Source organism: Callionymus lyra, chromosome 10 (genome assembly GCF_982586985.1).
Source record: "Callionymus lyra chromosome 10, fCalLyr1.hap1.1, whole genome shotgun sequence".
Lineage (NCBI taxonomy): Eukaryota > Metazoa > Chordata > Actinopteri > Syngnathiformes > Callionymidae > Callionymus > Callionymus lyra.
The window spans coordinates 16,978,741-17,004,919 of NC_141827.1; the positions used below are offsets into that span (position 1 = coordinate 16,978,741).

The window sequence follows — 26,179 nt, forward strand, 5'->3', positions numbered from 1 at the left end:
GACCAATCACGACACAGTGGGCGTGGTTATAGTAAACACGATTTTAGCTGCAAAAAAAAAAACTTTTCAATTTTCAGTGGTCGGGGCTTATGCACATTTGTTAATGTATATATTTAAATTATAAGAGAGTTTTATGTAAACATAAACATACTGATGAGTACAATAAAGGTCCATGATAAATTTAAGACACACTTAAATCAACAAACTAGTTGAACCTTTAACCCTCGTATTATTGAAGGCCCGAAAACAAATGTGTTTGTGGTATCCCTTGTGTTGTCTCTGGGTCAAGGTGAACGACCTTCACCACTGCATATGTATTTATTGAAGCCAGGGAGGTTGTTCGCCGTAAACATAACGCCACACAAGGGATACCTCAAACACATTTGTTTAACACGAAAGGGTTCAGCGGAATTTACAATTTAATTATTTTCTTTGCACTTTAATATTGAATTAAAAGCAATTTCACTTCATCCTTATACAATAATATAATAATACAATATTTATATTTTTTATTATATTTTTATACAAACTGAATTATTTTTAACTTTATCAAACAAGTAAAACACATGACAGAGACCGACGTTAAATCGTACATTTTTTGCACATTTTAGAAGTTTATTAACGGTGATCAGCTCGTGTGTGTTTTGTCGAAGGCACATTTGTGCACTTGTGAGTTAAATAACGTGTTTGTCGATCCCTGATGGAAAACACAACAAACACAAGTTCAGTTAAGATCAGATGAACGTAGAAACCTTTTATCTTAAGGGATGAAAAAAAAAACAACCTCTGATCGAAAGTATCTCGGTTTCTCTACTCACTGCTTTTTTTGGGTGTAAACAATAGAGATGCAATCTGTTCGACAATGGATTGTGAGTTTAACCAATTTGTGTGTGTTTTTTTTTTGGGGGGGGGGGGGTTTATTTACACACACAACTTAGATGTAAATGTGATCATAAACTGATCTGGTTGTCAAACGTGACCTTGTGTAAAGAAGCGCTTGGTGTGTGTACTCGTGATTTACGTAATTTACAACTAATTTGCTACAAAGTGTAGAAGTCAGGGGGGAAAAAAAGGATACATAAGAATTTTTTTTCTCCATAATGTTGATTTTAAACAAAGAAAAAGTGTGTTTTTATGTTGAACACAAAAAAGGTCATGAATCGTGAAAAGAGTGTGTCGTTGAATCCCTGAACTCCTTTATTTCTTCATTTCAGCAGGGACTAAACACTCGCCACTGGGACCTCTGTTTCGGCTGTTGAAAGTGTGTGTGTGTGTTTGTGTGTGTGTGTGTGTTTACATGTGTGTGTGTGTGTGTGAGAGCAGCAGCATACAGGAAAAAAGAAACAATCCACCACATTAGGAAACCGACTGCTCTGAGGCAGGAGCCACAAAACAAGTAGAATAACCACCAAGGTGATATGATAAGGATATATTTATATATGTATGCATACAATATTTCCATAGATTAAAAACCAGAGTGTGAAATGACCAAAAAAGAGGTCACATTTACTGTCACACCACCTCAAGAACCTGACATAGATGCGGGTGGGGGGTGCGGATGGAGGGGAGAGTGTCAATCAAAGTAAAATCAAGGAAAATTCCTTCAAAAAACAGGGGATCGGGGAAGAAATGAATGCCGACGTGAGTGAGATGAGGAAGCTACCGCTGAGTCACAGTCACACAGCAGAGTCGGAACCGTCTTAAATCGGGGGTCCCTGACACAAGCAGCATGGTTAAATAAGGGTCAGCGCAGTGACATGTGGAACACAATCAGAGCTGGAGTGAACAGAAGCCACGTGGGTCGGCTTTAGGCAGTTACATTGACATTATATAGTGCAAACAAGAAAAGATAGAAGAGTGTTGGCCAAGCTTAGATCTGCGGACGCCGACCCCTTCGGTAGTTAGAACATTAAGACATAAAATGGCAAAAAGAAAAATATATATATCAAAAACTTTTCATCAGTGTAAAAAAGTCACCGGGGTACTCATTTTAACCAAGAGTCTGGCAAAAAAGGCCTCAAATAGTCCTCAAATCGTCTGAGATGATTTACAAAGATAGGCGCCTCTGCTGTGAGCTTGGGGACTCGAGGGGGAGGGGGGGCCCTCAGGGGTGCTACCAGCTTGGCCTCTGCCCCCCGTTGATAGGTCAGCGTCACACCAGCGACTCTATGTTCTCTGCCTGATCTGACGGGTCACAAATTGTTCCTTCAATGTTCCTTTTCAGAAGGCGGGAGTCCTTTTCCCTCGTACCAGTGATGCTGAGGAGAGCCTCGTACAGGAACCGGTACTGGTCCTGGTGCAGCGGGAGACGAAAAACAAGAGTGAGAACATGATATCAATAATGTAATGTTACCCAAACATTAAGCTACTATCTTTCTGTCTTTCAGCTGAGTCTTTCATAATAAGTAACATGTAATTAACAATAGGATTGATTCCATTCATTAAAATCCAATTGAAACTTAATTACGGCTAAGCACGATTGTAAATATTCTTTAATCCATTTTGACCATAGGAATGGGAGCTAATATTGGGTAGAGATTTTGGTGGAGATTTCGGTCTCTCTTTGCGCTTGATGGATCTACTGACTCCTTTTAGAAACATCTGTTTCTATTTGATCAGGCTTTACCTTGATTTTTTGGAACTCCTGTTGTGTTATCAGTTTTATCTTGATCTTTAAAATATATACTTTATTGAATATTGTTTTGATTGTTTAAGTGCTTTGTGACCCTGGTCTGGAAAAGCGCTATACAAATGAAAACTACTTACATACGTAATTTATTGTTATATATTTTGTCTTAAAAAAAGCTAAACTTTTAACATGTACTTACTATTAAACCTATTAATCCCGAAGATATTGCTGATAAAATAACCAAGTTTGTTACAATTAAAAGGTTATCCTACTGACAGGATACACTTCTGACGCTTTAAAAATGTTGTTATTAAACATTTCAAAACACAAATCTTTGGACATATTTTGCATTAAAACTACTTGCTTACTTACTGTTATTAAATAAGACCTAAATTATAACCATCCTTTAGTTTGATTGAACTGTGATGCTTGCATGTTACATCCACAGTCCAAATACATACATAGTGTCCACAGAGTGTTTTTCTGTCAAAATGTGGTTACTTTGAGCTGCACTGTACTCTATAGGAAGTGATGTGCTGATGAAAGGTGTCGCCATCGGTTAAAAAATGTTTTTTTTAAAAAATTGGAACAGTTGTTCAAAACAAAGTAGTGCAGATACCGCCCTCTAGTGGACTCTGAAAATAATTACACTGTTTCTTGAAGCTTCATCAGACCATCGCTACTCCAAAGTGTAAAATTTGTAGAGCTCAGTAGTTAGCACTGTACAAAAATTAGGAGGTTTCAATAAAATAGCAGTTTTGAGCATTATTTATTATATCAGAGAGTGCCATCTAGTGGGCTTTAAATCCAGTCTATTGCAACCTCAGAAAGTGAATGAATACTGGTTCATAATGAGAAAGATGGTATAAGTTATGGATGAATTCTTCTGTCGACCGGAGTCGACATTTACACAGTTTGAGAGACGATACTCACAATGTCGGTGAAGATTCCTGGCCTCATGAAGTTTATCATCTTGGTAACTTGATAAACATCCACGATGCCTTCGCTCTCCAGCTGCTGAGACAAGGTGGTGAGAGCACACAGGGTTCCGGCCGACAGCGCCCCCCACCTGTGACACACCAAACACAAACAGACTCTCTTTAATTGGACACACATACATTGAACACAATTCATCATCATGAATAACAATGAAGTTAGCACTCCTTTTCTCACAGTAGAGTCTTGAGCACATTTTTCAATCTTTGCTATAGTGTCATTAGATGGCTAGGACAGGATTCATAACACTTATTTTTGCAAATATTTCTCGAAGTTGGAAAAAACATAGGAAAAAAGACAATATATAAGTACATAATATGTATATAACTCTGGCTGAAATGTATTTCCACAGTCCACAGGATCTGTTTCGTGTTTGCTTTGATTTATTTTTGATTTAATTTCCTTTATGTTACTGCCTTTGGAGGTAAATTACATGTTTTTTTGGTTGTTTTTTTCATTTCTTTTCGTACTTTATTTGTGTGTCATTAAATTATTACTTACTGTTGTTTAAATCTTTCAACCTCCGGTCAATACACACATTAGGTCCAGTTACTTCCTTGCTTACGGACCAAAGTACTTCAAATATACATTTACATGAGAGAAGAATAATAATGAGCATACAATTGGGGCATACACATAAAAATGCATTTATAAATAAATAGCTTAGATTGTTTAATTTTTATTGCAAACTAGTAAATGAGTCCGAAAATGCACAACCAGGTTCACTTGATCAAGAGATGCAACAGTTTTTTTTTGCTGAGCTTCATGAATTTGAGAAACTGTGGCGTGAGAAACGTACTTTTTCTCATTTTTTAGGTTTATTTTAATGTCACTGACAAACACTTTTACACGATCAAAGCAGATCTAAGGTATTCATTCATTCAGACTATTGATGGGCAACAATAATCTTAATATCCACCATTATCTATATCAATGTCCCCCAGTTCTTACCACCCTCATCCCCCAAAAAGACATATTTTGGTGCTTAGTTTCAGTTTCATTTTCCAAATGGAAAACTCTAAATGTCTCTCTCTGCCTGCATGGATTTACTCCTGGCACTCCAGTTTCCTCCTATATTCCCAGAAACATACAGAGGTTAATTGTGTTCTCTTAGTTGTTCATAAGTCTGAGTGTGCACCTCAATGGTTCTGTGGGTTTGTGTGCCCTCTGAAGAACTTAAACATAGAAACATTCTAGTATAATAGAAACATGTGCAAAGTGAAAATACTTGCACCTGTCAAGCACTGCTTTCAAAAGTACCAGTTAAGGACACCAGTGAACAACCTGACATTCAACCATGCACTTACATTGACAACTCCAGCGTGTCTGTGAGCTGCTGTCGGAACATGCCGGACACCATTACATGGTGCAACATTTAATTAACAAGCTAAGATCACTCAACATTTTTTTTTCCCTTAGCAATAAAAAGTATTTTTGGATCAGCGGAGACTCTTTAATATACTAAAAACATACTTTGGCTGGGTTTGTCTTAAAGAGCCATTAAAGAGCCTTATTTAACTGAATGTATCCTTAATTCAATCTTGAGCTTTTCTTCTTATTATTATTATTATTATTATTAGAAAAATAGACACATAAACACATAAGGACCTTATTACACAAACAATATGAAAATCTATTAGTATTAAAACTATTTATATTCATGAAGTAAGAATTAAAAACAATTCTCTTTATCTCACGTAGAATATTCTTCGAGTTACATTACAGAATTATATTGGAATGTATGTAAAGAAGGTTTGGCTTAAACTATAACAAGAAAACTGCTCCATGTTGATTTTAATGTTATTTTGCACCTACTCTGGTTGAGATATTTTAGAGGAGCCAGTTGTATATATATATATATATGCACTATTTTCCTTTGTTTTGAATAACTGTTCTAATGAAACATCACATCATTTGCAAACTGATGGCGCCACCTACTGATTTCTGAATAACTTGACACTGAAGCTTCATCAGCCCATCACTACTGAAAAGTCTTGGGATAGAAAGGTTCGACAGAGAGGTCAGGGCTCATGTTGGAAAAAGTTTGGAATATAATAGTTGGGCAAATGATGAAGAAGAGGGGTCCAAGAGATGTGTCTGGACTAAACCTGTTTTTTTTATTTATTTTTCATTCAAAAAGGCCAAAAAGGCAAAACATTTTCTTAAACAAGAGCTGTGTAGTGCTGTAGCTCAGCTATTAAGCTTAAAAGTTTAAAGTCCTCCAATGTTTTTGGTCTGCTGTCACTTTTTTGAAAATGTTGCTGTTTGCCCCCCCCAAAAAAAACAAAGCACGCCTTTAAACCCATGAAAGCATATTAAATGGGGAATAATATATTTATAACTAAATGACATGGCCTCTGCAGCGTTTTTGCTAGTTTGTATGTTAAACAAATACCTGGGGTCACAGGAACGTCAGCTGGTAGGTTAACACAGAGGAGGCTGATATGCTGTGACAATGATATTGAATTTAGTTTAAGAATTTACTATCATTTTGGCTTGGCTGTCATTTGTATAAAAAAATAAATATGAATTAAATAGCAGCAATGGTGTTTAAAGATGTTCTTTCCCCTGCTCTCGGCACACAGATCTGATCAGCCATAAATGATTTTTACCAACACAAATGAGTTATTTGTTAACGTATTAGATAAAAGTATAATTACAATACTTTACTTTAAAATACTTTATTTTCTATAGTTTATTAAATACAGAGGCTTTACATTTTAAAAGTCACCTTTTCAGATGCTTTCATGAACCAAATAAAAGTGTCTATATCTTATTTTAGACATATAAACATGTTGGAGATGATAAAAGGCACATGAAAAATTCTCATCATGTCAGATCATACAGGTAGTGATGGGCTGATGACGCTTCATGAAACAGTGTCATATACATATGGTTTAAAGCAATAGTTATACAAGAGAGACCGCCATCTAGTGGTCTCCGAAAACAACGAGCCAGCTTCATGAAGCTCCGTGAGTCCATCACGTCACATACAGGGGACAGACAGTGCATATCTACTGACTCGTCATGGACGACGGTAGGTCCGTCACGCATGGCTGCCTCCTTCTTGATTATGTTGATGAGTTCAAAGGTGTTGGCGATGGGTGCGTCCGGGTTCGGCCACTTGGGACACTGAAAGTGACGCACCTCTAATGCATAGTCATCCTTGTGAAGAGGAAGACAGAAGGAACGTTAGAGATATACGGGAAGGAAATCATCTAAAGTGATATCAGAGGGAACAACCTTATTTTACTCATTTAAGTATTTAACAGAGCTTCTCTTAAAAAACAAATTAATCAAATCTCAAATATTCTTTAATATAGAATGTTTGATATGGGACACATTCTTTTCATTAAACACACACTAGAGATGGTCTGATGAAGCTTCATGAAGCAGTGTCATTATTTTCAGAATCCAGTAGATGGCAGTGTCTACATTATTTTCCCTGTTTCAATGAAACATCGTAACATTTCTAAACTGATGGCGCCACCTACTGACCTCTTAATAACATGACACTGCTTCATGATGCTTCATGAAACGCGACTTCACATGGACTATTTGACAAGCAGTAATGCTAAAGGTTCTATATATGATTCCCAACAACACACAAACATGCATACACACCAGTGTCGCTTCCAGGATGAAGTTGTGGATGCTAATGTGTTCGTTGTTTAATAGACAGATACTGTCTTTACTGATGAGGGTGACAGTAAACACCTCACAGTTCATGGCCTCCTCCCGACTGGGCCAGTACACAAACTCATCCTCAGCCTGAAGGAGAAGGAGAAATGTAATTAATGATCAGTTGGATGTGAGACTGACATAAGACTTTGTGTTTAACTTTAGTGTAGTATGTGTCCTTCTCTGCCATTGTTGCAGTACATTATGATTCTGTCTGATGTTTGTGTTGGTAAGTTTGGACTAGTTTCTGTACCTATGGATGGTTGTGTTGATTTGTGGAAATGATTATGAATGTGTATTTGGGTTGTGTTATAAATACACATTTGCAGTCATTAATTACATACTTTTTGCATATGTGAGCGAGTTCCAATGTATTTGTATCGCTTAGCATTGATAAAACCAATGCACACAATCTGAACAAGAGATATTTGTGTTAGTGATTGTTTTATGATGTTTCATGAAACATTGTTTTCAGAGTACACTAGATGGCAGTCTCTGCACCTTTTCCCTTTGATTTTTAACAACTGTTCTAATGAAACATCACATAATTTTTAAACTGATGGCGCCTCCTACTGACCTCTAAACCACATGACACCGTTTCATGAATCATCACTACCAAAGCAATTAAAATAAGGTAACATTGATATTATCAGTTCTACTTCCTGACTGTGTTCTCTGCTTCCCCTGTATATCCGATAATCACATTTAAAGCGTATATAAATCAATTTGAATCAACTGAAACCTGAGTGAAATAAGTTGAAGTTACAATGATTGAGGAACATATATTAGACTGCTTGTGTTCGAATGTACTTGCAGTAAAATAGTTTTGTTTTCTGAAAAGATGTTTATGGACAACATTAAGTCTGGCTGATCTTGCAAACAGAGAAAATCAATTCACTTATGTTCCTTTTGCTGTTGTTGTTGTCGATTAAAACAACTTCCTCTGTCCATAAACCTCTTTTAGGAGGTCAATCAGAAGTCAGTTGGACCAATAACTATTCATCTTGAAGCTGGAGCCAGATCACATTTTTTGTTTGTTCTTTTGGCAACACATAGTAAAACCATTTTTACAACTTTAATTTTAGGCTTAATTTATTGATGAAAATGTAAAATAAAGTGGTTTGCCAGCAGATTCTGTACAAACACTTGTTAAGCGAACCGTAATTAAGTTTAGCACCTCATGGCCACAATAGTTTTTATTAGAAATAGACTAAAAACGAAACTAGAAATAGCCAAAGTTGTATAAGATTCCCATTTACCATTGCACGAAAAAACCTTACAGCAATACAATATCTACTTCAAGGGTGTGTGTGGGGGGCAGACGTAAAAGAATTAATACTCTTGTGAGGGACTCAGTCCAGGAGGAGGTGACAGTACCATCGAGCTAAAGAAGTAGGTCGTCAAGTGCTAAAAGCTTGAGGAATTTCTGAGTCAGCTGACAGAAATCGACATTTCAAGCCGAGTGCTAACTGTTTTCAAAGCACTAAAGGAAAAATTGAGTTCGTCGAGACCGTGAAAAATGCCCTCCTGTCGGCCAAGGGAAGCCAGGGAGGAAGAAACAGCTCCAAGCCAAACTGTTGATAGGTTCCATAAAGGTACTGTTAATAGTTACAGTTTTTTTCCCGCAACAATGGTCATGTCTTGTCTCATCATTTTATTTAGAAAGATTCTTCTCCCACTAATACTCTGTATCCTGAGTTTTTTTCGAAGCACAACGCCTGTTGCTTTGTCTCAGAAGCTGCAGCTCATCAAGCGAATCCACTCCACGGTAGCAGAGATGAAAGCCTCTTCTCCTCCTCCAGCAACAGGCGCCAATTTATAATCATCCCGGAATGTCTCTTCAATATTTCTCTCCGACTTGAGTTTTGTGGATTACGTTTTTTAATTCGTTGTACTTTCGTTCTTCTAGTCCTAGTGCATACTTTTTTTTTATTCAGTGTGTGTCTTTTCTAATCACTGCTCTCATTGTTTTTAATCGCATTCATTTTCTGGAATTCTTATTGTGAATAATTTGTGTATTTCTTCTGTTTTGTCCATTGTTTGGTTGTTACATTCGTGGTGTTTCAATTGAAAGATTGAAAGAAAAGGTAGTACAGTAAAAGAGGAAATTTGTACATCTTAAAGGAAGTCTGTAAATGAAGTCCATGGATGCCATAAATGATGAATAAAAAGCACAGGTGCCCCAAGCAAATATCTTACCCCATCCCTGACATTGATCCAGTTTAATACAATGGTTCATAAATGAAGTCCTGACCCAAATTGAGGGAGCTCATAGGCTGTAATAGTTATATGGGCTCATTCTAGTTGTTCCAAAGACCTACTACAGAGATCTATGATTCATGCCTGATTTGACATTTTTTAATTCAGATAAAAACTTCATGTGATTTTGTCTTTTAAATGCTGCGTGAAGTATTATTACAGTGTGTATACTTTCAGTGTGTAACCGTGACAATACCAGTCAGACATTCAAAGCAAATGACATGGACTTATTGTTTAGTGTGTATGTTCATTCCTCTCAAAGGTAGAGGTGTGAGTAACATCAATAGATATTTACATTTAAACTATTATTATTATTCATTTAAATGAAAAAAAAACTGTTGTCTCAATAAGCAGGTGTACCTATCCTGTGTTTTTGTGTGTGTGTGTTCTTGTGTGTGTTTGTGTGTGTGTGTTCAGGTGTACCAGGCCGTGAAGAGCAGGCAGCATGACAATAAATTGTGCATTGTGGTCCCAGATCATCCTCCAGAAGTCTTTTGTGGTGTGAGGCAGGGGATGCTGTGTGATGATGAATTCATTACAATGGTAGTGGCCCTGGAATCAACAACAGTGTGTCAGCGACAACACACACAGCAAACCTCATTTGCTGCTCATCGAGGTCTGGCTTTATTATCATCGAGAAACTTGATACTGCCTCTTCTGACACACTATTTTGATTTACGCTTTGAAGACAAGTTCACACAGAAGCATAATAACAAAATATGGAGGCCGATAATAAGTAGTGACTGTCTGATGAAGCTTCATGAAGCAGTGTCATTATTTTCAGAGTCCACTAGATGGCGGTCTCTTTGTGCACTATTATCCTTTGTTTTGAACAACGGTTCCAGTGAATCCTCACATCCTTTTTAAACGGATGGCGCCACCTACTGACCGCTAAATAACCTGAACGGCTTCATGAAGCTTCATCAGACCATCACTCATAATAAGAGATCAAAGGTTCAGCAGAAGGATGGAAGTACTGACCATGATGTACGAAGCATTAATGTAATCACTCCCGTCGACACCAGGCTGGGGGACCAGTCCCACCCTCGCCTGCTCCGCTGTACACACAATCACCACCGGGGGGCAGAGAGTCCATTAGTAAAAAAAAACAAACATGCTGAAGTGTTGTTTTTTTCATACATCTTTCTTCCATATTTCTACTTACTATTGTGATTGTTGGAGTGAAAATTATGGTTTGACAAGAATTGGAATTACGATTATTTTTAAAGGTGTTGTTTATCTTTATCTTTATCTTTAAAATGGCTACACACTGCTACTGTTTGCATGCCTTAAACATGACATAATATTCAGGCCACTATCCATGTGACTTCAGTGACAAAATGTGTTGATATTGTTCGTTCAATAATTGTTAGCGATCGTAAGTTGATGTCACTATAGTATGACAAATCAGTAGTAATAGCGAGCGTTTTATCACTGGCGAACAAGTGGTCAACGCCCTGGTACCTAAATAACGTTGCTAGTAGGTGATGGTTACCAGCAGAATACCTCTTTTATTTTGCTTTTTAAATCATGAGAGTAATGCCATGATGAATTCGATTGATTTGGTAGAGAAATTATACGTCTCTATCCTTTTTACTATTATTGACTAATAAGTACATTCATCAAACAAAATGTCTAGAAATGACAATTCAACAATTTCAAGATAATAGTTCATAGATAATATTCATAGATTTTGACAACTTTAAAAAAAGGCTTTACTTTCTTGTTTCTATTATTAGCAAAGAATTCCCTGCACAAGTAATGTTGACCCTCCTCCTAATAGAAATTGTGTTGCTACAGTACTTACAAGGCACCACAGAAGAATTTCGATTTTTCTCTTTGTTGCACTCCGTCTGAGCATTTAAACACTCCGAGAGTAGGCCATTCGCCTGTGTCACCAACTGCAAGGAACAAGGACAAACATATCTTTGATTAAATATTCAAAATGATGTGGACATAGTAAATTGGCAATTTAAAATCCACATTATTTTTCTTTTAATATATATACTGTATATACAAAAACTTAACATAAAATAAAGCTTTTTTAATAGTATATTATTCAGTAAATCAACCATAAAAGAGTAATGTCTATAGATTTAATTTCAAGGAAAGGTGACAGTAGCAGAGTTAAAAAGATAAATAAATGAAGACTCAGAGGAGAATACCTTAAACTGCTTCTCCAGACGCGTCCGGCCGCTGTGACCAGGCGTTGTGATGGATGTGAAGTAGTTGTGAAGCTGGCTTGCTGCCACTTCTGTCTCTTTCCCTGAAATGGCCTCCGTCAGAGCGTTGTGGATGAAGATGTACTGCTCCTGCAACACACCACAGAACTTGTCTGAACAATTTGAAAAAAAAAAATCCATTACAGTTCAATGCATCATCATCAGTACCTTGTTGAATTTTGTCATTTTTATCAAGCAGATGAAGTAAAAGCTTTATGAAGTGATGGTCTGATGAAGCTTCTTGAAGCAGTGTCATTATTTTCAGAATCCACTATGTGGCGGTGTCTGCATTATTTTCCTCTGTTTGCAACAATTGTTCTAATGAAACATAACATCATTTCTAAACTAATGGCGCCACCTACTGACCTCTAAATAACATGCCACTGTTTCATGAAGCTTCATTATGAATTTATCCTTCATAATTCTTCATAATCAATATCAAAGCGGTGACTGTGTTTGAAATAATTTACTTTACTTAAGTGACAGCATGGAAGAATATGACAAAATGTCTGTATAACTTTATGAACTCTTTATTACTTTATAAACAATTTTCTTCTATTTGTATTCCCAGGATATGATTGATTTTTTCCCCCCATGGTAATAACGCAGGATATTTTACAATGTTTCAAATTGTCATAATTATTATATTTTTTATTACAATTACTTCAGGAAATTGTAAAAATAAAATAAAATTAAAAAGTCAGTGGTCAGTAAGTACTAGTTTTGTAATGTACAATGTTTAAATTACAAGCACTGCTGTCTCGCGAAACTATCAGAGATCAGCTTCCGTTTCAAATTGAGTATATATATATAAGTATATATGGTACTGAAGGAGGGGAAAGTGGTGAAGTTAGATATCAACATGCATGAATTTGAAAGGTTATTACAGCGGTGTCTTCACAACCTCTAGAGAACAATGTGATCACACATACAAACCTCAGTCTGGACAAGGTAGTTCCTCTGAGTACGTATATGTTTAAGGAAGCCCAGAACATTGACGGCTCTCTTGTCTCTGATCTGCTGCAGCATGCTCTCCAGTACGATGTATGTTCCCGTCCGACCCACTCCAGCACTGCAACCAAACGACACAAGTCATTGCAACTTTTCACACGGAGTATATGATTGAATAATAAACTATTTTACGGTTGGTCTTTAAGTCATAACTAAATTTGAGGGTTAATTCAATAGAATTTAATCTCCATAAGAGAAATTCAACATGTTATATTGGACAATTAATATTAGACGAATATAATAATTTTAAAAAGCATACCTTTGACCCAATTGGTATAATATATACTATTGAGCTATTTCAATGTAAGAGAGTCACCTGCAGTGCACTATCATTGGTCCCATGTCTGGGGTCTGTACTGCAGAGGACCTCCGAACGAAGGTGAGGACCGGGAGTGTGCACTCTGGTACACCCATGTCGGGCCACTGGGTGTAATGATACTGGGTCACAATGCGCTCACTCTGGGTCCGGGTCTTTGAGCTCCCCTTTCCTTCCTGGAGAGTGAACATGATAAAATATATTTTGTTAAAGTAGGAAAAAATCTTACAATAAGATGACAGATAAAAGTACAAAGAAATTCCTATTCTAAAATGTTGCAAGTCTTACATTTCTAGTGGGATTTAAATGTGATTTTGACAAATTTGAATATTCGAGGATTCCATATTGCTCATCATCATCACTATCAACATCATCATCATAATCATCATCAGAAGCCGAGACTAACATTCATCCAGTCTTTCACACATTTAGCTACGGAACATGCTCTATATATATTCCATTTTATGTACTTTTTTTTTAAAATTTAAACAATACATAAGCTTTATATAATATACAATCCTGATTGTTTTTATTTATTAAATTGCCTCTCGATGATAAATTCATACGTCTAAATGGATTTGATCTTGTACACAATTAAGTTTTACATTCTAGGCATATACAGATCAGTGATGGTCAATTTCATTTCCTCAGGGGCCACGTTTTATACATTCGGGGTTGTGCGGGGGGCCATCAAGCAAAGATCAAAAGAATTAAGCTAAATATGCTTAAGATTTACTACTTTATTGTATCTTAAATAACCAGCAGGAATAAATACAAAAACTTAAACCCTATAGTCATGTTTACAGATTAATAGGGAAAAATAGGAATAAATAGAAAATGAAATTATAAGGATCTACACGATTTTTTATGTGGCTCCTGAACCCCCTTTGCCATAGAGCATTGCCTCCTCTTTAATCTTCTTTTATAGATTATTAACAGATCCAAATACTTCCATACTGCTCATTTTTAACTTCCTCTTGTTTGCAAGTGTCTTGTTGATTTTTCAGAACTATTTCTTAAGTTGAATTTTCCAATGTGTTTGTGGAACCTTCCACTACAAACAAACTTTTAAAAGTAAGAGACTTTACGTTAGCATGCACATACATTTTTGCCAATAACACAAAAGAGGAACAGATTACTTGGTAAAAATCGACTGAAATCAATGTCCAGTCTCACCTTTTTCACTCTGTTGTTTTTCAAGGTGAAGGTACGGACTGTGTAGCAGGCGTGAACCTCAGTGGTCTTCAGAGTCACTCGCATGTGTCCGTATTCTTCACTGTTCTGTGTCGGCCAGTACTGGTCGCATTTTCTCTGCACATTAAAAACAAATGGATACAGTATTAAATCCATCATTTTAAACTAAAATAAAACAACAATGGTTCAAAATGATTCCATTAAGTCAATCGTTATATAAAAAATAAAATGCATTTCCATGACTCAGTCAGTACAAGTTCAAATTATTCCAGCATTCTTATGTCCATGGTGATGCTTACACTGCTGAACTTAAGTTTGCGTCAGCTTAGAGAAGAGGAAGATAGAAGTATAGAATACAATAAACTCAAACGGACCCTTCCTTTCTCCACCAGGTTGGTGATCATGACAATGAGGCCCGTGTTCTGTTCCCAGACCATCTTCCAGAAATCCTCAAAGGTGGACTTCAGTGGTCCCTGGGCTGCGATGAAGGCTTTGGATTTGTTATATCCCTTAATAAAAAAACAAAACAAAAGCGTGTAATAATCACGGTACACAAACACATAACAGAGCATAAACGTTACTTCGACATATATAATGTTCAAAATAAGGAATTGTTTTTTGTGAAGGAGGACCGATTTTGTTCCTTCCAAAGACCGTGATAAGTAGATTTTGTTTGTTTTGCAAGACAGGCAGCAGCAGCCAAGTTCTTCCAAACCCTCCTGATGCAGAATTGCAGAGCTGTTTAGCAAAGAACAACTCTGTCAATTGCAGGTTTTTGTAAAACAGAATGAATTGGTACTTTGGCTGTGTGTCTCGTACCCTGGTCTCACACCAAAGCAGACAAACGATCATCCTGCATTGTGGCAACTTACACCAAAAACATGATAAGTTCACTTGATCATGTTAAATGTGTCTTTATTGCTTCAATTTCATTATAATTCCATTAGTATAGATACATTTAGAACATTATTGACAACACATGGTCCAGGAAGGGATGCTGTTCAGGTCAAGCTTTGATTGGACCAGAGCTACTCTACTGGTTAAAAAATAAACCAATGATAATTTGAATAATAATAATGATCCCAACTGAACATCTCTTCATCTACTAAACATATGCAGGACAAGAGTCTAGAAGTAGCAGATTTACTCACATCCACAAAGTTGGCGTTGATGTAGTCGGCGTGTTTGGACTCCTTGGCAGCCTGAGACCCGAGCTTGACCCGGCTGTGGTCGTCTGATGATAGAACACAGCAGGAGTGTGTGATTGTGTGTCACACATACAAATATATGTTTAATTGTGTGTGTTTAAATGTTGAAGACATTATCTCGAGTTAAATTAGTGAGTCTGTCTGATATTAGTTTTAACTGGAACTAGTCAAACAGGTCAAAAGTTTGGACACACCTTCTGGGCTCATTCGAAATGTTGGACTGATCTTCATTTTTTTTAAAAGTAAAGACGGTTACTCATTTATCTTAACGACTCCTTTACTGATGAGTTATTGAGCCATGACATGAACTATAAGGTCGTCCGAACTCCACGTAGTAACCCTGAAAAGACTGTGAAGTAAAGACCATTTCAGGTCATAGGTCATCAAAAATAATGCATAGCAGTCATCAGAGAAAAAAGAGGTTACTCTGAAGAAATTTGATTTAGTTATTTCACTCTTTGTTTTGGTAAGTAGATACTTTAATTCTGCATGTGTTCTTTCATAGTATTGATGTCTTCAATGAGAAAAAAGCATTAGATCAGAAGGTGTGTTCAAACTTCTGGCCTGTACTGTATTTAAAAGTATAAACCCACACTTTAGTTGGATCTCATACGGCTGTAACGTCGTTGGGGAAACAGGTAACAGTGGTTATCATATGTGCATATGACCTGAGCTAAGCACAAACACTACGACTCGGATCTAATTTCACAATTCATAAATAATAAATAAAACGCTGTTGATGTTTGTACTCACAGGACACCACGTTGATGTATCTGTTCTTGTGCTTGTTGTTTGGATGGTTGGAGTGATGCGATGTTAGATTCAGGTCTGACGTTGACCGCTGCACATCCTTACGAGGCACAAGCATGTAAAATGCATTAAAAACATGTTGACTTCAGAATGTAAGGAAAGTTTTCTTTATGAGTCTGCCCAGGAAACAACTTTTCACTTCAGTACATAAAAGCGGCTCCCCGAGCTCGACCAGTTTGGGTTGATGGCTCCCCTCCTCGCCACTTTCCCTCTCCTTCAGTGCCTCATTCTTCATGACTCACAGGTACATCCCTTTATTTACTCCTCAACTCCAGAGCATAGTGAATCAAGCGGGACAGAAACAGCTAGTCTCCTTGGACAGATTATCGTTTACAGGGTACACACTGGAGACTTGTTGTAGCTTAGTGACCTGCGAGTGTGTGACAGTGATTAACGTCGTGCTCCTGCCAAAAAAACAGCTGGTGGCTGCTTACACAGCATGGACGGCATGAACGCTGGATTTGTAGCTCGGACCTGCTGCTCTTATTTTCCCCCGGAGCTTTTTAAGTTGCCATTAAATACGGATCCATCATCATAGCGTGTGTGTGTGAGAGCAATTATTTTGGGCATCGTTTGTCAGTGTTGTTGTCTTCGTAAATCTGGTGTCCGCATTGATGATGAGAGACATGATTTCATACAGAAGTGAGCGCCAGATGGCTTGTGTTTACATCCACTCGAATATGTGTCACACACAAGGAGGTGTATCTATTTTAACTTGCACACCTGACACTCAAGGGATGTTAATGTGGGTGTGTGACTCAGAAAATAAGAATTACCTTAACAAAAGTTAGGGACACGTAACAAGTTAAAACAAAAATATGGGTGTTTTTCCCCACCAAATATGTCCTTCACAGGTCTGACCAGGACTGATATTAAAGTAATGTCGCTCTGGAGAGAAGCTGCTTGTCAGTCACACACTGCTTACCCTCAGATGAATCATGGAATATTATCTTCTATTTCTCTTTCTGGGTAACCATACACTCTGTATTCTAAAATGAAATCTTTTAGAGACATGTTTTTACTATTATTATTATTATTATTATTATTATTATTATTATTATTATTATTATTGTGAAGCACTGTTTGTTTTTTACATTTTGTTACAGTACTTTGCTTTGTATAAGACATATGGCTGATGGTGAACATACCTTAATGCCTAAGTGAACTAGAGTTTGCAAACCAGACACTGGCTATTCAAACTATGACATTTGTCATCAACATTACAAAGAGGGCTTCATATGTGTGTCAATGTGACTTATCCATGAAAAAGTAAAAATTCCAACTCTCCTGACTCCTGAGTCTTCCTCTCCAAGATGCAGTAAGTCCATCATCATGACCATGTTTTGAAGTTAATACTTTACAAAGTTATCCCCCATCTGAAATCCCGGCGAACAAGAGGTTACAAGAGCGGAGCCCCATAATGACTCAACAATGGCTTCACTCTTCCAGCCAGCTGTAATTACGCCCCACTTTGTTTATAAGATGAGTCTCTTGGAGGTGGAGACTTCGGGGGAATGAGGTATGAGGCGCACGGTAATGGACCCGGATGTTTAACCAATCACAGCAGAGTTTCCGTGGTTGGTGTAAACGAGAGAAAACAAGTGGGCGGGGCTCAAGCACATTTTCTAATTTCAGTTAAAAGAGAGTTTTGTACAAACAGACACAAACTGATGATACAATAGAGGTCCAAGATCTATTTAAGATACACTTAAATCAACACTTATTACATTAGTTGGACTTTAAATGCAAGCATATTCACAATTATCAAACAAGGAAGCAGAGACCAAATTGATGAGTGATTTAACGCCACAGCATAATGCCATGGAAAGAGAAGTTAGGAAAAGGCGTGAAGACCACATAGATGAGAAGAGTGGACACCTTTTGAGGAGGGATGGATCCATCATTGTAAGGAAACAGGACAGTGTGGAGGAGGTCATTAAGAGGAACGCAGGGGGAAGACAATTGATCTCGAAAAGAGAGATGGAGCAAAGTTTCAGGCAGAATTCATCACTCTCTGGATCAAGTCTTCTTCCAATATTCCTTTTTGTAAATAGCTATTACGCTTTTGTAGGAACTTTTTGTAACTCTGTGGTAATGTATCAAGAAGCCTCGTCAATCATAAGAATTGTACTTGAGAATGTGTGTCTGGTTCTTTTTAGAAATTAACTCCAGTCAGTAACTCACACGAGAAATATAACTCACTAATGAATTTTCATGGCCTGCATTTTACTTCATTGCCAAAATTATGACCCTAAGGGAGGATCAATGAGGTCATATCTTGTCACAAACAACCAACTTACCTCAAACTCATCTGAGAATCCACGCTGGTTATTTGAGTAAAGTTCTGAAACGTGCTTGATGAAGCGCTTGACTGGAATGGATTCCATGAGATCTATAAATGAAGCAAAGAGTAAAGTAAGTTAAAGACATTCAGTTGTCGGGGTTATTTGTTTGCATATGTAGATCATTAAATGGTTTATTTCTTTTTAAAAACTTTTTTTTGTGGTTTGTAGAATTGAAATACGACGACTGAGGGGGGACACTGTGATAACTGAGTTTAATCTGAGTTAACTCAATGGTATGTGGTATATAGAACAATGTAATAAAGAACTTAAAGGATGGTGACTTTTAAGCATCGGTTATGTAAAATAAGAAAATTCAACCACTTTCGAAAGTAAAGCTTTGATAGGATGCTCTTTGAGTTTAATGGTAAGTTTTAAAAACGTTTTCCATAGTAAATAAGTAATGATTATTTGTAAAGTGCCTTTTGAGACCAGGGTCAAAAAGCGCTTGAACAATCAAAAACTATACACCAAGACACATAAAGACAAACACAGGAGTTCCAGAGATCAGGGGAAAGTCTGCACAAATAAAAATGTCTTAAGAGTTTCTTGAAGGAGTCAGTTGATCATCAAACACAAAGAGAGAGGAAGATCTTTCCAAAACTTAGGAGCAACAGTCTGGAAGGATTTCTCTCCTCTGGTCCGGAAGCGTGTTCAGGAATCATCAGTAGATTCTGATCCACAGACCTCAGAGCCCGAGCTGGGGTGTAAGGCTGGATCAGATCACTGATGTAAGGAGGAGTCTGACCATGAATAGATCTGAGAGTAAAACCAGAATATCAAAATTGATCCTGAAAGAAACTGGAAGCCACTGAAGAGTTTTAAGGATCGGGTAAATGTGAGTTCTTCTACTAGAGCGGGTCAGAATTCAGAGTTTTGTATCAACTGCAAGCGAGACAGCTACTTCTTGTTTAGACATGAAAACAAACTGTTACAATAGTCTAAACAAGAAGACTTAAACACATTATAAACTCCAGATCGTTTTGTGAAATCATTTTCCCAAGTTTGGAGATTTTTCTCATTAGGGTAGGTAGTAGCTTGCATGTTTTCCATATGTTCCAGTTTTAACTGTGTTGTTCAAATGCTTTAATTGGGCCAGTGTGTAGTAATACTTACTACTGGGATTTCAATTTGTTACTGCTACTGGTACTGGGGTTAAATTACATTTGGATGTCAACATTGATGCCATAAGAGTTTATATAGAAAAAGCTTTTGATACATTTAAAATATCCACAATGATTTAAATCCACTCAAACAGAGTCCCTCAGACTTGTGGCTCAATAGTTGCATTTTTGGGGCTCGACACTAGGTGTTCAAATTTAGCTTGCGATGCATTATATCGTCATAAACATATGGATGACATCCAGGCTCAAGCTAGAAAGCAAGTTCTTTTAGTGACAGTGCAAAATCACCAAATTCCTCAAAAGTAATAATAATGCTAACACGAGCGACACAATAGCACTCACAAGAGAAGGACACACACAAAGAGAAGGCCAGCCAGTTCTGTAGTGGATGATGGGACGCGTCAACATCAAGAACACGCCGATCTAACACACTATAATTCAAGGCTGGACACATAAGTGTGATGCATATTCATAGTAATGGATTCTTCTCTTATATTACTCAGAATATGAACAACTTTGGAGGTTAAGTTTCAAACTCAATGAACTTTGACCGAAAATAAGTCTACTCTCCCTTCTGAGTTACAGATCTCAGTGACATATTCAATAGAGTGAAAAAGTACTCAGTGAAAAAAGGCAAACATTTTTAATCCAAAAAATGTTGTTGTTTCTCATCTCACTGAAAAAAGCACAGAAAACATGATCCTGTGTTTTTGAAGGTTATAGAAATGTTAATTGCTCAGTTATTTTTAAATGATTTAATCCAAGATTTGATCTACATTCATTTGAAGTACATGGCAGAGTATCTGTGGTGAAATGAGATCACTACTGATATCCGAATGAAGGACATGGTCAGGCTCCTCCTTACATCACTGATCTGATCCAGCCTTACACCCCAGCTCTGGCTCTGAGGTCTGTGGATCAGAATCTACTGATGGTTCCACGCACACGGTTCAGGACCAGAGGAGAGAAATCCTTCCAGGCTGTTCAGGCTTTTCCTTGATTTTCTTGAATTCCTTTTGTGTTATCAGTTTTATCTTGATCTTTAAAGTATATACTTTATTGAATATTGTTTTGATTGTTTAAGCGCTTTGTGATCCTGGTCTGGAAAAGCGCTATACAAATAAAAATTACTTACTTACATTCTTCAGATCTCCTGCTCCAAACTAAAACAGTACTTTTTGCTCTCCTGGACACAAACATAATAATAATAATAATAAAAAGCAAAATAAAATCCCCATGTTTGTTTTTCTAAAGGTGAGCAGCTTGGCTTTCATGTTTTAGTTTGTGGTTTGAACCGACCTCGATGAGCGCTCGGAGCATGGTTCCAGCGATCGTCTCCTGCAGGCTCATTGTCTGAATATTTGAAACCAATCAGCACAAATCACACATGTTCATGCACAGCGTGAGCAACTCTCTGCACACTGGCCGAACCCCATGTCGGTCATGGTCCGACATCGACATTGCTCATCAAACATGTGAGCATACAGGAGGTTCCAAAGCGGGAGCAGACGAAGCCAACTTCCCACTGAGAGCAGGGGATGTAGCCTGAATCTAGCCCGTGTCACGTCGGCCACGCTGGTGTGAATGAGGGCCTTTGAAAAGAGCCAAGGACATTTGTGTGGAGCTGCCTCAAGCTTTTTTAATTGATCTGAATGCTTTGGATCAAAACCCTAGAACCTTACTTTCCAAGTCGTAGCGAGGCTTTAAATCTGTGTGTGTTCTTTTTAATTGGTGTCCCGAGCATGACCTGTCTCCTTGAACACACTGGCAGCGACACACTGACGCACAACAAGTGCACTGTGAGACGAACATGAAAGCCAGTTATTGGACAATGTTTGATGCTCCTTTCCACGCCGTCCAAAGAACATCATTGTTGTTCATCAAATCTTTAAGTAGCGCTGGTGGAAGAATGTGATGATTGATATTCTACCCCAGAGTGTTCTGCTTTTTTGGCATCAGGGTTAAAATAAACTGAGGATACAGGATTAATAAACAGGGACAGTAACAAAGAATATTTTTTGGTACTCGGAAATATTTTTTCTAGAATACTTGAACACTCTTTATTACAGTCACCTTCCAGGTTTTTTGTTCATGATATTAAACTCCTACATTATTAAATTTCCATCACTTTTTAGCTAAAGAAAATGCTAATGTTAAACAATAAAAAACATTATTATTATTATTATTTTAAAGCAATTATTCTGTTTATTCTGCCATATTTCTCAATTTTTCCTATAACCTTTCTAATTTATTTTTATATATTTTGTGTTTTGCTGACTCAGAAATAAAATCCATACCATGATAGTATTTGATATTTTAATAAGAATTGTTTTTTTTATATCCAGATGAATTAATGTAAATCTCAATATGTCACATTTCCCACATTATAATAATATAATATAATATATATATAATTTGTCTTATTTTCTTAAAACTACTACAGCTACTACTACTTCTACTGCTACTGCGACCGCTAATGCTACTACTACCACTACTACTATTACTAATACCACAACTACTACTACTACTACCACTACTACTACTACTACTACTACTATTACTACTACAACTAATACTGCCACTTCTATTATTACCAATACTACAACTACTACTGCTACTACTACTACTACTTCTACTACTTCTAATGCTACTACTACTACTACTACTTATTATTCTCCTTATTTTACTACTACAATTACTACTACTATTACTTCTTCTACAACTACTGCTACTGCTACTACTACTACTACTTCTACTACTACTGCTGCTACTACTACTGCTACTACTACTGCTGCTACTACTACTGCTACCGCTAATATTATTTCTACTACAACTACTACTACGTCTACTACTTCTACTACCACTACTACTACTACTAACAATAACTCACCGGGAATGTAGAAGGTAGGGGTGGTCTCGGGAACAACCTCCCTGGATGAGCTGCTGTCCTCCACATCAAGTTGAAAAATCTGGAAACAGCGTCTGACAGGAAGAAAAATCAGCCGGAAAAGAAAGTTACATTTACCTCATCATTAAAGAAAAACTTATTAAAAAAATACATTATTATCATTTTACTCTAATTATTTAATCACAGTTCTGAGAGTCATACCATAAACACAGTGAGTGTTTGATGAAAGGCGGAAGAAGAATATTCAACAGAAATACTTGTTACTAGTTCCAACTTAACCCCCTTAAAAAAAATACAAATATCAATATGTGTTAACAATCAGTAGTTTCCTGTAATGAGTTATTCAAGAATACAGCAGAACCTGTGACAACGACATTTTGCGTGTACCTGTATTTGTCACTGAGAAGAAAGCAGAAAGCATTCATTCTTGCGTCGAGTCCTGTTTCTTACCACGGCTGACACACTGTGTGGCAGCAGGGAGACACAGGAACAGACAGTGGGGAGGACCAGGAGACGAGAGGGAGGGGAGCTTTCTAATATGTTGTCAGGGTTCATTCCCTCCTATTCTGTCGGTTTAACTAGTTCAACTCTGTCTGCGTCCTGGTGTGAAAAAAGCAGTGTCGAGATCCGTTTTAATGACGTAATAAAGTATTTTAAAATGTCATACTGTCGTTTTATTATTATTCTTTTAATATATGTTTTTTTGTCCTATTTTTTCTTATCTAGTAGTGATGGTCCGATGAAGCTTCATGAAGCAGCGTTATTATTTTTCAGAGCCCACTAGATGGCGGTCTCTGCACTAGTTTGTATCAGTGGTGCCACCTACTGACCTCTAAACAACATTGCACTGTTTGAAACTTCTTCAGACCATCACTACTAATACTGTATATAAAACGTGATATTCTCTAGTACTTACGTTTTCATTTCTGTGTATTTTCATTATTTGAATTTAATTTGGATGATGGAAACATGATTTTTTATTTATTCATTAATTCTGATTACAAAATCATCCTTAAATTCATCAAGTTGTGGTCAAATGTATTATATTTTTGAAGTAATATCCAGCAAAAAGCATTGTTAAAGTATCAATACATCATAATTAAAATCCGAAATCTGTTAATACAACACAATTTTTCTTCATTGGGTAAAAAAAAACATGATTAGATATATATTTATACACATTTTTAGTTTTATTTTACTTTTTTTGACATTAGTTTTTAGAATGGATTCTTCCATTTGTCTACTGCGGTGATTGACATTTTATCAGTGATGTTCGGCACACGTAGGAAGAGGAAATGTAATTTAGGACATCTGAGGACAAACACATAAATCCCAGGCTTATCTGGCAATAGCCGGATTTAATGACTCTTGGGTGGCCTAAAATTCAGGATTTATGTTAATTCTGGAATTCAGTTAAAAAACCTGTAGTAACAGTGATGAATGAAAGCACAACTAGTGTTTCTATTGAAGAGATTTATTTGGTTTTAGTTTATATAAATAATTTAATTACATCTTTCTAGTCACAGTATCATAAAAGGTGCATCTGGAATCACATGTTGTTATAGACATGTAAAATGAGGTCCCTCCTCCCCTTATCTTTGTTTTCTTTCGCCCCCCCCACAGTGTCTTTTCATTGAAGCATTTATTATCTACTTCAAAAGATGTCTTTGGGTCACAAAGTATTTTTGAATTTACTCAAATTGCTCAGGAAATCAATTTGCCTGACTCTATTGTCTACTTTGTGGATTTTTATTAAGAGCCCTTTCTGTAGCAGAAGCAGTGGTTTGACCTTATCTAGTGATTTAGTGAAAAAAGAAAGCTAAAGAAGAAGAAGGTATTTTAACAAGTTATGTTTGGACTTGAAATTGTTCAATTTTATAGTTTTCCTGTGAAATTAAGTGAACCTCATATACAGGCACAATGCTCAGGAGAGGTCTATAAATCCACCCATGACTTCTACCCAACATATGAATGGATGGACCCTTGGATGGATAGATCAGTGGATGGATGAGTGAGTGAATGAATGAATAGATGGATTGATGAATGAGAAGAAGAATGGATGGAAGAAACGGTGGAAGGATGGATGGATGTAAGAATGGATGGATGGATGGATGTAAGAATTGATGTAAGAATTGATGGATGGATGGATGGATGGATGGATGGATGGATGGATGGATGGATGGATGGATGGATGGATGGATGGATGGATGGATGGATGGATGGATGGATGGATGGATGGATGGATGGATGGATGGATGGATGGAAGAATGGATGTAAGAATGGATGGATGGATGGATGCAAGAATGAATAGATTGATTGGTGTATAAGAAGAAGAATGGATAGAATAAACGGTGGATGGATGGATGGATGGATGGATGGATGGATGGATGGATGGATGGATGGATGGATGGATGGATGGATGGATGGATGGATGGATGGATGGATGGATGGATGGATGGATGGATGGATGGATGGATGTAAGAATGGATGGATGTAAGAATGGATGGATGTAAGAATGGATGTAAGAATGGATGGATGGATGGATGGATGCAAGAATGAATAGATTGATTGGTGTATAAGAAGAAGAATGGATAGAATAAACGGTGGATGGATGTAAGAATGGATGGATGGATGGATGGATGTTAGAATGGATGGATGGATGGATGGATGGATGGATGCAAGAATGGATGGATGGATGGATGGATGGACGGACGGACGGACGGATGGACGGATGGACAAGAGAATCAATTGATCAGTGGATGGATGAATGAGAGAATCAATAGGTCGATTGGAGTATAAGTAGAGTAATGGGTGGTATGTGGGTGGATGGATGAATTAATAGATGGATGGATGGATGGATGGATGGATGGATGGATGGATGGATGGATGGATGGATGGATGGATGGATGGATGGATGGATGGATGGATGGATGGATGGATGGATGGATGGATGGAAGCTTTCCTAAGATTACTCAGACTGTTCTTATCTCACTATGTGTTTTTGAAGACCTGTTTACCAGCCATCAATCCATCTGTGCTTCTTACCTCCAGTAGACAAGCAGGGTCAGCAGTAGCATCAGGCAGAGCAGGGTCAGAGTTGAGAGAGAGACCAGTGGTACCAGCCATTCCACAGGGTACAAGACAGGATCTTTACCACTCCAAGTTTGCCAGGTCAAGTTGGTGTGCGGCCAGACTGAGGAGGAAGGAAATAGAGAAGATTAACAGAAGCTTTAGGATAGCACAGTAGAACTTGACCCCGCAGTGAAAGAGCCTGGAAGAAATCTTCCTTCATATCTTGACAAACAGCAAGTGAAAACAGTGAAAGTGAAGCCTAAATGTAGACCATAAAATTGTTCACAAACACAATCAATTTCATATGAGACTATCAACCGTGAATTAAGCAGGACGATAACTTCACAATACTTCTTAGAGATCTAGTGAATATCTGAAGAATATCCTTACAGCGACTTAAGAGTGAC

The 26,179-nt window shown here is 37.3% G+C and overlaps 1 protein-coding gene across 1 annotated transcript in view; it reads right to left on the reverse strand.

Moving 5' to 3' along the window:
* Positions 1-1,416: 1,416 nt before the first annotated feature.
* LOC148070582 (receptor-type tyrosine-protein phosphatase gamma-like) overlaps positions 1,417-26,179 on the reverse strand; it is a 201,901-nt gene continuing 177,138 nt past the window's right edge. Inside the window, exons 13-29 of the mRNA XM_087800515.1 lie at positions 25,746-25,893; positions 22,683-22,774; positions 18,627-18,718; positions 16,270-16,366; positions 15,460-15,542; positions 14,683-14,817; positions 14,291-14,425; positions 13,115-13,290; positions 12,724-12,859; positions 11,731-11,877; positions 11,373-11,466; positions 10,547-10,623; positions 9,989-10,117; positions 7,250-7,396; positions 6,648-6,790; positions 3,563-3,698; positions 1,417-2,293 (exon numbers count right to left, since the gene is read on the reverse strand). Of these exons, the coding sequence (XP_087656641.1) occupies positions 2,153-2,293; positions 3,563-3,698; positions 6,648-6,790; positions 7,250-7,396; positions 9,989-10,117; positions 10,547-10,623; positions 11,373-11,466; positions 11,731-11,877; positions 12,724-12,859; positions 13,115-13,290; positions 14,291-14,425; positions 14,683-14,817; positions 15,460-15,542; positions 16,270-16,366; positions 18,627-18,718; positions 22,683-22,774; positions 25,746-25,893 (2,108 nt within the window). The 3' untranslated portion in view covers positions 1,417-2,152. The remainder of the gene's footprint in view (positions 2,294-3,562; positions 3,699-6,647; positions 6,791-7,249; positions 7,397-9,988; positions 10,118-10,546; positions 10,624-11,372; positions 11,467-11,730; positions 11,878-12,723; positions 12,860-13,114; positions 13,291-14,290; positions 14,426-14,682; positions 14,818-15,459; positions 15,543-16,269; positions 16,367-18,626; positions 18,719-22,682; positions 22,775-25,745; positions 25,894-26,179) is intronic.